Here is a 13415-nt window from a genome sequence, read left to right on the forward strand (position 1 = left end):
TTGATTGGTTTTTTATCAAATCAGCTGATTGATCCAATTTTCAAAATTTAAAATTTTCTAACATAGGTATATATTATACTAAATTTTTTTAGTACAACGTATACTTAGTACAACATATACATATGTAAAAAGTTTTAAATTTAGTATTCTAATTATCAATAGATAGAACCATAGTTTAAAATCGATCATTAGTATGTATGAACTAAATTCACATATTTTTTTTAAGTATAAAGATTAAATCAATGGATTTAAAACTATAAGTATTAAAATCAAATTAGTTAACCGAAAATACAATGATTAAAAACATATTTTTACACTTATTAAAAGTAATGGGATATAGCATAACAAGTAATGATGACAAACTTAGAGAAACGCGCGTGGAAGGGTGAGAGATTTTCCTGACATAATGGTTTTGCTCTAATATATGACATTTATCATCATATTCATTTTCCTATGAGAACTTTCCGAAGCTGTCTATCATTTATTTTTGCATTTGACTTTTTAATTTTTCACTCGTGTAGTGTGCATCACATAGCTACCTGCATACGCTGCCGAGCCAGAACCGTTTCATGCATCTAAATTTAGAAGTGTGTAAAAATTAGATTGGTTTAAAAATTAAATCAAATTGATTTTAAATTATTTTAACAGGTTTCATTTTATATTTTAATATTTAAATTGGCTTGAAAATTGATTCAATACCGAATTGATTTTAAAAAATTAATTTTAAATCCAACTGATTTTTAATCAATTTTAAATTAATTTAAAGATTTGGGTTTTCAAATAAAAAATAAAATATTTAAGTAAAAACCAATTGGATTAATCGAATTAATTTTGTAAAAATAATTCAATTAATCGAATTACTTTTATAAAACAATACATTCCTTTTTTCTTTAACTAATTCAAAAAATTAATTAAGTTCAGTTTGATTCAATGGGAACAGATTTTTTTTCCCACCCCTATTTATATCTACCTTAATATGTACGTGTCTCTCTTGTAGTAAGAGACAACAAAGACAGCAAGTTAGCACTTACTATTTTGCTTTTAATATTTCTTCTCTTCCACCTCTTCTTCTTAGGCACTTACAATGAGTCACACAGAATTTGGTGGAGTAATTGAGGGAAAGATCAGGATGAACACTTTGAAGAAATGGTTCACTTCTTCTCAGGCTATATTGAGCATGGTACTAGTGCAACTTTTTGTAACTGGGTTGCAGCTTCTGTCAAGGGTTATATTGGTTAAAGGCTCTTTCATTGGTGCACTTATTACTTATCGTCATATTGTTGCTGCAATTTGTGTTGCTCCCTTTGCGCTTTACTTCGAAAGGTATAAGCTTTTTATGTTCTTCTAGTTGCTTTGCTCTTATTCAAATTGTATGTTCAATCCAACTTTTTCGATAAATCTTTGTTCCTTTTTTAAAAAAACTTTAAATGACGTTATATGTTCTTACAATGTTCTTCTATTAAGTTTCTTGATATTTCATTAAAAGTTATTAAAAGAATAAATATATTTAACATTTAAAAAATAAAAATAAAAACATTCAATATTCTTACTTCGGTTGCTGCAGAATTGAGAAAGGAAAATTTTTAGATAGGAAACTATTGAATAGGTTTTAGTCGATCTGTAAATTTTTACTAAACTTAATACATCTTCCATGTTGGAGTTTTAAGACAAACCTATTCAATTTGTTCTTAGTGCATGTTACTTTTGTTCTTGTTATTTTTTAGAAGTATTTTTTTTTGGTTTCCTAAAACAACTTTCGAAAGAGAGTTATTTCTCTTAAAAAAAATCAATTCGAACATGCATGCACTCAATTTATTTATGTGCTCTACCTGAAATTTGCTTCTCTTATTGGTCTCTTTAATTTTGTTCATGATTTTTATTTTACCCCAACACTTTTGCTTGTTGATGTTCTCTTGATCCATGTTATTGTGGTTGCAGAGGCCTCACAAAGAAGTTCACTTGGAAGGTTTGGTTTTGGCTATTCATTAATGCATTAATGGGGTACGTGGGCGTTCTTTAATTCCTATATAAAACTGCAGTTTTTGTATTTAAATGGATATAATAAGAAACGCTTTTGTTTTTAAATACCCTCCGGAAAATAATGAACCTCTTGACATGTGATATTAAGTTTTTGGCCTCATCCTTATAATTACAAGATAGCATTTAAATATCTTTTTTTTTTTTTTTTTGCATGCTGAAGTGCAGTGAATCTCCATTATCTTTCTTTTAAGATATATGTTTGGACCCCTAATACAAACTCTTTATGATAAGGAGCATGCATGCGTTTTCAATCAGAGGAAGTAATTCTTCCTGAAGAACTATGGTAAAAGTTCTGGTGTTGCTGATCCATGTTTCAGTTTCACCTTTTATGGAACAATAATTAAACTTATGGATGCGCCGTTTATTTTCGACGTATATTAGTAATTAGCACCATTTCTATAAAAATCAGATAAAGGAAGTGTGGGAAAGTCAGGCTAACCTTAATCTAATTTTAAGTATTTTAGGGCAACCTTTAATTGGTTAATTTTATAGATTGGATACATTAGTTTTTTTGGCTGTACTGGAAAGAATATAGTTGGTGTGGCAGTGACACTTTCGATTTGGAAGCATTGGAGATTACGAAAAAAAGAAGAAAAAGAAGAATACTAATAACCTTACTTGAATTTGCGTCCCAAATTCTCCGGTCTACTCTTCTAACAAATCTATTCCTGTTTATGTCTAGAAGAATTATTAATAAATCTTACTATTTGTTTAGATAGATAGGCCAAAATAAACAAAGAATAAATGAAAAAGTTTATCCCTAACATTTCATATTTAAGAGAGTTTTAACTTAAGAAGTTCACGTAATCAGTATTTTAAAGGAAATAATTAAGAAATTAATGAATTAAAGTTTCGACTAAAAGTTACATTAAAATTTATTTAAAAAATAAGACAAAAATACGATAATAATAGATAATAAATTTATTTAAAAAATACGACAAAAATTCGAATATTTAATAACATATTTAAAGAAATTGAAAAAAAATAAAGATATTTTAGTAAAATAATATTATGAATTAATCATTTAGTTTATATAAAAAAAATCTTGACAAATGACAGTCTTTTGTTTACATGCAACAAAATTTGTAATATATTAACAATGGAATCCTTTTTTTCGTGAATGGTGCAAGTATTCGAGCATTTTCTCGTCATGAATAGAAGAAATTAACTACTGTACGTACAAATATCCACCGCCCCTTATTAATGGTTACTGCACAAGTTCTTTTTCCAATGACTTGTTCGACGGTGAATATTTCATGGCAAAGATTAATGAAGTTCATGACTTTCTGATCTATATGTCAGACACCCGTGTATATCTCTCCTTTCATTTGGATTACTAACATTTTTTTTTATTATCTATTTTCATCTTCTTTAATTTAAAACACTATATAATATTATTTTTATGTAAAACAGGTGGTAATATCTTACTTTCATTTATTTTTATTTTTTTCATGATATCGTTTTTAATTGATAAAAAGGACAAGGATTGAAACATGTATATATAAAACAGGTGGGAATTTTTTTCCACTCTTTCAATAATCAATGCATCAAAAACAAAAATTAAACCTCCTCTTCCCAACCATGCGTGCTACAAATGCATGTAATAGACACGACTTCGCACGAGTAAAATAGTTTGTCATTTAGCATGTTTACAAATGCATTAATTAATTTTGAAAAGTAATTACTCCTTCTTAAACCCTTAGACGACAAAATACTAATTATTTCTTTCAATAGCATGAATAAGCTACGGAGTAATAATTATGACTACTATAATGCGCTAGTACTAGAATACTTTTTTTTTTTTTAACAAACTAGTACTAGAGTTATTCATTTTGAAATGCTTAATCCATGTTAATTCACACTCATAATTCCTTTTAACTCTAATTTTTCTATAATTGTTACTTGTTTTGTAATTAATTACAGGATGACCCTAGCACAAGGATTGTTCTATTATGGTCTGCGAGACACTTCAGCTACCTTCTCAGTCAATTTTCTCAACTTAGTTCCAATAACCACCTTCTTTACGTCTATCATATGCAGGTATTTGGAAACTGATCATGACATATAGAGTCCGGATTTTTTACACCTATACATTATATATTCGTAGATGATACTTTCATTTTTTCTTTTATCTCTTTTTCTATCAAATCATATATATATAACCTATCATATTTATATTTTTCTTTCTACTCTCTTTATTTCTCTCTAGGTGTCAAATGGTTTTGAGTGTAAAAATATCTCTTTTTATATAAATAAAGATCCTAATACTCGGTAATTAATGTCCCAAAACATTACTTAAAAAGAAATCTCAATAAGTAAAAAACATTTGATATACTATTACACATTCTAATGAAAAAATTTCTATTTTTATTCTTTAACAAGGATATTAAGACACTAGTTACTATTTTTCATTACATATACCCTCTCTATCTCATAATAAATATCATAAAAAAAGTATAAAAATAAGTACAAGATTATTTTAGTTTTTTCTAATGTAGTATTAATTATTTTTTTTATTAATATCTCTAATAAATATTATTTAATTACTTAGATTAATTTTATAAAATTATCTCTTTTTGATCTTCTACTTAATAACTTTTCTTGACTTATAGTATATAAAAAAAAAAAACTTATGACGACACTATGTTATGGAACATAGAGAGTAAATATTTTCTATCCTTTCCATTATAGTAGTACTTGCATAATAACCAGCATTGATGCATGATTAATCAATTAATGCAGAATGGAGAAACTGAGGTTGCAAACATGGGCAGGTAAAGCTAAGTGTGTAGGGGCAATTTTGTGTGTTGGTGGAGCATTAGTTAATAGTCTTTACAAAGGGAAGGAGTTTTATCTTGGTCACCATAGTCATCACGCTCAAACTGCTACTGCAGCACACAAAACCAACATGCTTCGTGGCACTTTGTTTTTGATTTGCAGTTGCTTCTCTTTAACGGCCTGGTTTATTGCGCAAGTATGCATCTCATTCTTTATAGTATTAGTCTACTATATATATTGTTGCATCTAATATAGTTAACAAATGTTAAATTAAAAAAGTTAATGAACAATTATCTTCTCGATCACTCTAAAAATGCAATGTGATTATTATTATTATTATTATTATTATATATTCATCTTGAATAGCTATTTTCAATTGAAAAAGGTGAAGTTGCTTAGAATATTTCCACTGAGGTTTTGGGGAACAATGATAGCATGCATTCTCGCAGCAATTCAAGCAGCAATAATAGGTGCCTTCTTAGATTCCAGTAAAGCTTCGTGGAGATTAGAGTGGGATCTACAACTAATCACTATAGTATATTCGGTAAGATATGCATGCCTGCAAGTTGAAACTACTATATAAATCCAATGAATTAAGACCATTTATTAGGATGCTTAATTAAATTATAAAATATATTAAAATTAATACTTAATTAGTCATTATTTGATCAATGTTTCACTGCTAGGATATTTCTTATTATTTAATATATTTTTAAAATAGTTCACATATTAATTAATTGTAAATTCAATATGAATAATTACTCTCAAAGACAGAAAACAAAAAGAAGTACAGAAATTGAACAAACAATGCACAAAAAATTGCTTGATTCATCTTTATTTTGTTTGTTTTTGCTTAATGTTATAACATTTGTATGAGTACTTATATTTTGAACTTTTCGTTATTAGACAAGTGATGTTTATTTGTGTAGGGAGCACTCGCTACGGCTGCTTCATTTTGCTTTTTATCTTGGGCAATTAAAATCAAAGGACCTAGTTATCCTCCAATGTTCAATCCCTTGGCTCTTATTTTTGTGGCCATATCAGAAGCTATTGTACTTGGACAACCAATAGGAGTCGAAACGTAAGAACATTTTTCCTACTTTACATTATGCTAATTTTCAATGTTTCTTTACTTTTTATTTTTACCTTGTGTAGGCATTGTGATGTTTTTGACCTTGCAGTTATTTATGTATTTGTAGAAGTTTTCTCATATGAACTTATGATTTTTTTTTCTCTTATAAGTGTTATGCACGGAGAAGTTATATATAAGCTCAAGATCAACAGCACATTTGCATTAAGATAGTGTAGAAAAACTACTAATTCAAAATCTATATGTAGGTTGGTGGGCATGGTTTTGATCATAATGGGATTGTACTTCTTTTTGTGGGGCAAAAACAATGACACACAGAGATTGCCTCAACCAAATGGACTAACAAGCATGCCTGATACATCTATAGTCGCACCAAGTTCTTCTCCTACCGACACTAGTGTGCTTCTTCAAATTGACAAGACTTGTAATAAAAACTGAAAAAAATATATAAGATTGGTTTGTTTTTGTTAAGATGTTGTCTAGCAAGGTGAAAATAAGTTGCTAGTGATATGCGCATGCAGAGAACTGCACTAAAATGTAAACGTAAAGGATTATGTTGTGAGTTCATAATTACCTTTGCCTTTTACTAAGTGGACAACTTATAGCTAAGTACATATTACTTTGGGTTTAAATGATTTCAAATCACGTTGAAAAACAACTAACGTTAATTTAATTAGGTGCAAAATCATGGTTTGTATCATGTTAATGAATTAATTTTAGATGTAAAATTGATTTTAACTTCAAGCAACCTTAACAAGGAGTTAAACACAAAGAAAGAAATGCTTTACATATACAATATAAACTTATATATATAACTCTTTTTTAGGTTTAATGGCATTTTTACCATTAAAACTATTTTATTCCAACTTTTTAATTTGATATATTTTATCCCAAATTTTTAGCCTTAATTTGATACTAATGAAAGAAAGCGGAGGAGGAGGGGAGAGGAAGGAAGAGAAGGGAAGAGAGGATGACAACATCATTTGGTTGAGCTGAACATTAAGGAAATATTTGAAATAAAGTGTGGGACCCACGCATAAAAGAACTTCTCAAGACCGAGAAGATGCAAGGGAAAATTAGTACCATCCTTTATAATAAAGAAAATTTATAAATTTCTTATTGGGATAAAATATTTTAAATTAATTTGTTAAGAGTAAAATTGATAAAAAAAAAAAATGGAAGTAAAAGGTATATTTAAACATTTTTCTAAAATAAGTTAATATGATGAAACTTTGAGAGTTGAGAGCAATGCAGCAGTGATGAACTTGAATTAATTCCCATAGTAATGTAACAGAGAGAGCAAAGGATTGGGTGAGTGCAGAAAGTGGAGGTCCCGCGCACATTAAAGAAGCAATGAAACAGAAAGTCAACCGTTGTAGAAGTTAATGTGCACATGAATAGAGTAGGGTTCAGTCCTAACTCCTAATGCATCTACTGGCCCTGTTCAGTCCTAGTTTTAGCCCTTTTGTTCCAAAGAATAATCTTTCACACAATTTAAATAATGGTAACGTAGGGTTCAGTCCTAGTCTTAGGGGACGATTCCACCTTTTTCGTAGGGTAAAAGTGTTGGCCCAATTTGGATGGATGTGGGTTGGGCCAAATTAAAGGCAGTTTGTGATGACTTTTTTGTTGTCGTAGTCCTAGGAAAGAATTCTTAAAGAAATGCTACTTTGTGTGTATTTAATTAAAATAAATCCTGTAAAAAAAATGACTTTGGTAGGCATTATAGCAGGATTATTTTAATACAATTTTGTGGTGTTTTAACTGAAGTGTACACTTCAAAAGAAAAAAACTGAAAAGTAAGTTTCTAATATAAAGACTTATTTTATTTTCATTAAATACCTACCAAAGTCATTTACTATTCTTAATGATATGGTAGTAGACTTAATTCGGATTGAACCTGACATCTTTAAATTTTATTGTCGATGTTAATCTCAGATTTAATTTTACAATTTGTACTAATGTTTAATTAATTGATTTTTTTTCTTTCAACTTCACTATGGAAGCAATCCAAAAGGCACACACCCATTTCATATGGAAGAAACCATTTTTATATACCGTGTAAACAAAAACCATTTTTATTTCTCCCTTAAGTTAAACGCATTTTCTGGTTTTTAAATCTCTAGAAGTGGAGTTTTGACTTGTATAAATTAGTTGACGAAAGACAAATACTAACATTATTATTAGCTCCAAGATGAAGTGTCAATACAATGCCAAAGTAAACAATGCCAACTCATTTGCTTCAATACTATAAAACCAACTAAGTACCGTTGTTTAGCTCCAAGAATTTGATATAAACAACCCGTTGAAATTGCTCTAATTGTAATTTACAAACAATAGAAGATATTCTCTTTTAGCAATAATTCACATCGAACTAATTATCTATGATGAGAAAAAAATGCAATCTTCAGCTGGCTTTCCCTTTGTCAAATGAGGTGTTTTTTTTTAATTTTATTTTTGAGAAGTTGTCTAATGAAGTGTTTATGTCCTAAAAAATGTATTATTTTTATGTCCAAGTTAAACTAACCCCTTCAACTATGTTTAATAATGAAGTGTATACAAGATAGTAGGAAAGGAATATAACAAGAAGATAAGATCTAACTCAAAAAGAAAAATATAAAATTGATTGAATGATGAAAAAATAAGAGAATGAAAAAAATAGATAAAAACAAATTTAAGGGTGTGTTTGGTTTGTATTTTTATTTTCTGTTTTCATTTTTTGTTTTTATTTTCTGAAAACTGTTTTCATTTTCAAAAGATTGGAATTTTAAAAACATGTTTGGTTTGACTTTTTATTTTCTACTTTCAAGAAATAAAACGCGTTTTCAAAAGGAAATGTATTTTTAGATTTGCTTAAAATTATATTCCTTGTCACCGCGTTTTCATTTTACCCAAAATGAAATTTCTAATTTCGACTGAAAAAAATATTGAAAATGAGATTTTATTATTTCTAATTTTTGGTTCGTTTCAAAAAATATTTTCACTAAAAATGTTTTCAAAGATCCAATCAAGCGCATTTTTATCCGCATTTTCTATTTTCAGTGAAAATAAAAACAGAAAATAATCAAACCAAACACCCTCTTAATCTTTGCTACTATTAAAAAATTAACAAATTAATAATTAATATTTCTCCATAGAAAAAACACCTAACTTATAAGAAGATAAGACTTTTGAAGTGGAATTTTAGTAAATGTAATCCCAAGTTGAAATTTGAACCTCTTGTTTAAATGCTTACCTATTGAACATAATTTCTAACTTGGTCATGCAGCTATACTTTATATTTAATAGAAAAATATAAGAGACCGTCGAATCCTTCATATATATCATCCGTTAGTTTGCTTCAGAAAACAGACATTGATTCTGTGTTTCTTTTTCCCCTCATCCTTCTAACTTTCGGCCAATAGGGTCGGTTCCCACTTTCCACCACTTCTCTTTCCTAAAAGATTCCGTGGAGAAATTATTCTCTTCCCACTATTCTCGTCATTATTTTCTGACTTAGAAAAAGTTATTTTAAACTAATGCTTTTGTTACACATTTACATGTACAAGTTTTTCAGCAATTATTACAATTATTCTCTTCCCACTATTCTTGAAATACAAAATCTTATAGTTTTACATATAGGTTGTGCGAAGAATAACAATAAATGTGTGCGAGAAAAAAAAATTCGGACCGTTAAATTATTCGTCTCAATTAAGCTGAGTCTATTGGAATTTGATTTTAGAATAAAAAAATTTAATATAATTTAAACTATTAAAGTAATAAATATTTACTGAATATTATGATTTATGTCTCAGTACTTGATATGTGCTTAATTTATCAAATCAAATATGTTATATAGTATGAAAACTGTTTGCACGAAGACGTACAGTAAGAAAACATACAATTGTTGTTATATATTAACTTAAAAGAATAAAAACAAGCATTGATGGAAATCAAAGAAAATGAATTTATAAGTGTTTCGTGAGTGTACCAAATCGTAAACATTATTTTTTTCCTTATAAAAAAATGTATCAAGTTATAGAAGCTCTTTACCAATAAATTAGAAAATATATTTGATATTATAGAAGAGAATATAAATTATACAAAGAATATATACTATCATTCAATCAATATATAATAAGTTTGTTAATTTTTTAATAATCATTTTTAACAAGTGATTTTTAATTAATTGATAATATAAAAAAATACATTAACAAAACATATATATAGCATTAAACTCATTATATAACAGTATCTATTTTCACATTCTTATCTAGATTCTGACCTACTTAAAAGGATAAAACTTTGTCCCATGCTAATATATTTTGTGGGAACTCTTTAACTATGAACTAGAAACTGGTTGCATAACTCGCAACCTACATGTGATGTGACAGTAAAGAAGTGCAACATTAATTTTATGGTTCAACTGAAGTATGTTTTTCCATTTTTTTAAATTAAATACATTTTTAACATAAATAAATAAATATTAATTTTGTTAAGATAAAATAAATCCACCTTCAAACCTAATGAAATAAATTCTTAATTACTTTTGTATTTCATATATTGAAATGTGTAAATGTTCGTTTACATTACCGCGCGCAAACGGATTGCAGACATGTTCTAAATCACTAGTCATGAGCCTACACAAGTTATTTCTTGAAATATGCAATTTAAACAAATTTGATTGTTTGTGTATTGCAGTTTGTTTTTTTTATCCGTTGTGTATTGCAGTTTCACTTATTTAATACTATTAAAAACAAAAAATCAAATTCTTTTACTTTTTTTAAAAAGTGAGAAATTATTTTTAGTTTTTACAAAATATACTACATATATCAGCCCACAAATTACATATTTTGTTATAATAATAATAATAATAATATGCTTATCCATTTAAATGAAAATTTAATTTTTTAACCTATTTAATATCTAACCCATGCATGTTTAATATTAAATATTGTAAGTTACAATTAGTTTTTTTTTAATTTATAAATTATTCACAACATCTCGTTTGTTTCTTTTTTATTTTAACCAGAATATATATTCTTAGAAATATTAGTATATTGCTATGGTACAATTACCTACCAGACAAACAGACACTACGATATCATCACATGTTCGTTAAATGAATGGAAACCGAAAGATAAAAATAAAAACAAAAATAAAGAAAAGTTAAAGTAGTAAAAAATGAGCTCAAACACTTTTATAATTTTTAATTAAACAAGTGAAAAAGTGGATTTTATTTCAAGTTTTCACATTTTTTTTCTCTCTCTACTTATCCTTTTATTAAACAAGTGAAAAGCAACTTTCATTAGTTAAAACTCTATAAATTAATAATGTCGGAGAAATTTATTAATTTAGAGAGTTTTTAATTTATCAATAAATTAATAATTATTAATTTAAAGAGTTTTTAAATAATTATATTATACATACCAAACAAAAAGACAAATTAGTTCATGCCTCTTAGAATTACGTTGTGAACCTTGAAACTCAACGTAAATTAATAATATTGAATCATATTTCAATAGAGTATAATATATTTTTTTTTGTTTCTATGAATTATTAATTTATAATTTTTTTGGACCGAAAATTATAAAGAGATTTCACGAAAAATCATTATTTTATTATTTTATTATTTTATAGAATTTTTCAATTTTTTATATTGCCCTAAATCGGGACCAGACAAATTTATTATTTTAGAAAGTTTATTAATTTACTGAGTATTAATTTAAAGAATTTCTACTTTATATGTGTGTGTTTTCATTAACAATTGATCAAAGTATGTAGTCCACTTTTATGATCTCTAAGTTTTAAAGATTTTTTTTTATTCATCCAAAAAATACTCTTAGAACTTAGAACAAAACATACATATAACATTTTATACATTTTTAATGTAATTCTCTAATCAAAATCGAAAAAGGAGGGACAGTAGATGTACGATTGTTAGTCATAAAAATTATATTTATTCTTTGAAAGGAATGTATTTTTAAAATAATAAAAGAATTTTCACTGTATGATTCTATTAATAAATAAATATTTAAAGATAAGAGATAATTCATTTTTTTATTACAAGTTCTTTTTTATTAAATAAATAAATTCATAATTTTTAACTTAATAAAGAATTGTTTAAATATTTAATGCAAATCACAATTATAATTTTGATAAAAGTATCCATTTGAGTTATAATAATGTTATAATTCATAAGATAATAGAATAACTTTGATAAAAATATTTTTGATTTAATAATTAGTTTCTAAATAATTGTAATAATAATAAGAAATAAAGATTAGATAAAGTTAAGAAAAATAAACAGACATGAATTCATAAAAGATAAGAATTGAATATATATACGATGATCGGGGAATGAAGTAATTGTGTTTCAACCTCCCCCCTCCAAAAATTGAAAGTCAATAGTTTTATTTATACATTGATCTAATGCTATTAAACATCTTCATATAACTTCTTTATAACTGTTTCAACTGATCTTTCGAAATTCGAAATAATCTTAGTTTTTAGCGATTTTAAACTCCACATGTGTTTGAATAGAGTCTTTGAAAATATCTATGTCTATCAAAATAAATTCCTATTCAATCTCTCGAATTTTGTTTCCTATATTAATCACTTTCAAATGCACTATTTTGTTTTTCTCGAAACAAGTTCATCAAAACTATATATAAGTTTCATAACTTAGACAAATTTTACATAACAAAGATATCAAATGTCCCCTAAAAATAGTGTGTTAGGATATTACTTTTTGAGAACATAGTATTTTTGTAGCAATTATTTGGATGTCACTATAACATCTCACCTAATTAAAGTGTTGCACATCATTAAATGTTCTAGAGATGTAATCTCCTTTCAAACAAATTGTACTTTAACTTTCTATGTGGTGGGAATGCTTACTTCATTATTGTTGGTCTATATGTTTGTAAGTACTTTTCATTTTTGAACCAATATAGCTATTTATATTTACTTCTCGAATCACATAAGCATTCCTTGAAAAAAAAATTTCAATAACATATGGCCCATCCCAATTCGATGACCACTTACCAAGAACTTTGAATTTTTTTTCCATGGGAAAACTTTCCAAACCAAATCTCCAATTCAAAAAGATTTTTCCCTCACTTTTTTGTTATAGTACTTAGCAACTTTCTCTTTTTAACGAAAAATATTTTCTAGAGCAATTAAACGTTCCTCATCAAAGACATTCAACTCGTCATGCATCATATCCCAATAGTCTTGGACAGAGATTTTATTTTGACTTTGAATTCGAATTGAATTTAAATTTATTTAAATAGGTAAAACCGTTTCATGCCCATAAACCAACTTGGAGTAACATGAGTGGTTCCTTTTGGTGAATTTCGATAAGTCCAAAGAACTTAGTCTAAACTTTCATGTCAACTCTTACGTTTTGACCAATGTGTTTCTTAATTAAGCTTATCAAAGTTTTATTTATGGCTTCGACTTGACCATTTGCTTGAGAAAAATAAGGGGTAGAAGTTAATAACTTAATATTTTGAGAATTGACATA

General features: G+C 27.0%; 1 protein-coding gene across 1 annotated transcript; it reads left to right on the forward strand.

Moving 5' to 3' along the window:
- The first annotated feature begins 993 nt into the window (after window positions 1-993).
- Window positions 994-6494, forward strand: LOC100782551 (WAT1-related protein At5g64700). The gene is made up of 7 exons (XM_003519182.5): window positions 994-1323; window positions 1939-2001; window positions 3964-4080; window positions 4783-5014; window positions 5204-5362; window positions 5748-5899; window positions 6157-6494. Exons 1-7 carry the CDS (start codon window positions 1085-1087, stop codon window positions 6344-6346), a joined length of 1152 nt encoding a protein of 383 aa, XP_003519230.1. The 5' UTR covers window positions 994-1084; the 3' UTR covers window positions 6347-6494.
- The last annotated feature ends 6921 nt before the right edge of the window (window positions 6495-13415 follow it).

Source organism: Glycine max, chromosome 2, assembly GCF_000004515.6.
Source record: "Glycine max cultivar Williams 82 chromosome 2, Glycine_max_v4.0, whole genome shotgun sequence".
NCBI classification, from domain to species: domain Eukaryota; kingdom Viridiplantae; phylum Streptophyta; class Magnoliopsida; order Fabales; family Fabaceae; genus Glycine; species Glycine max.

What these genes read in the sequence shown, in the direction of transcription:
- LOC100782551 (XM_003519182.5), top strand. Translation starts at nt 1,085, where the DNA reads ATGAGTCACACAGAATTTGGTGGAGTAATTGAGGGAAAGATCAGGATG. An exon ending in TAATCACTATAGTATATTCG is followed by an intron (nt 5,363 to 5,747) that starts GTAAGATATGCA and finishes TTATTTGTGTAG; the next exon opens with GGAGCACTCGCTACGGCTGC. An exon ending in CAACCAATAGGAGTCGAAAC is followed by an intron (nt 5,900 to 6,156) that starts GTAAGAACATTT and finishes ATCTATATGTAG; the next exon opens with GTTGGTGGGCATGGTTTTGA.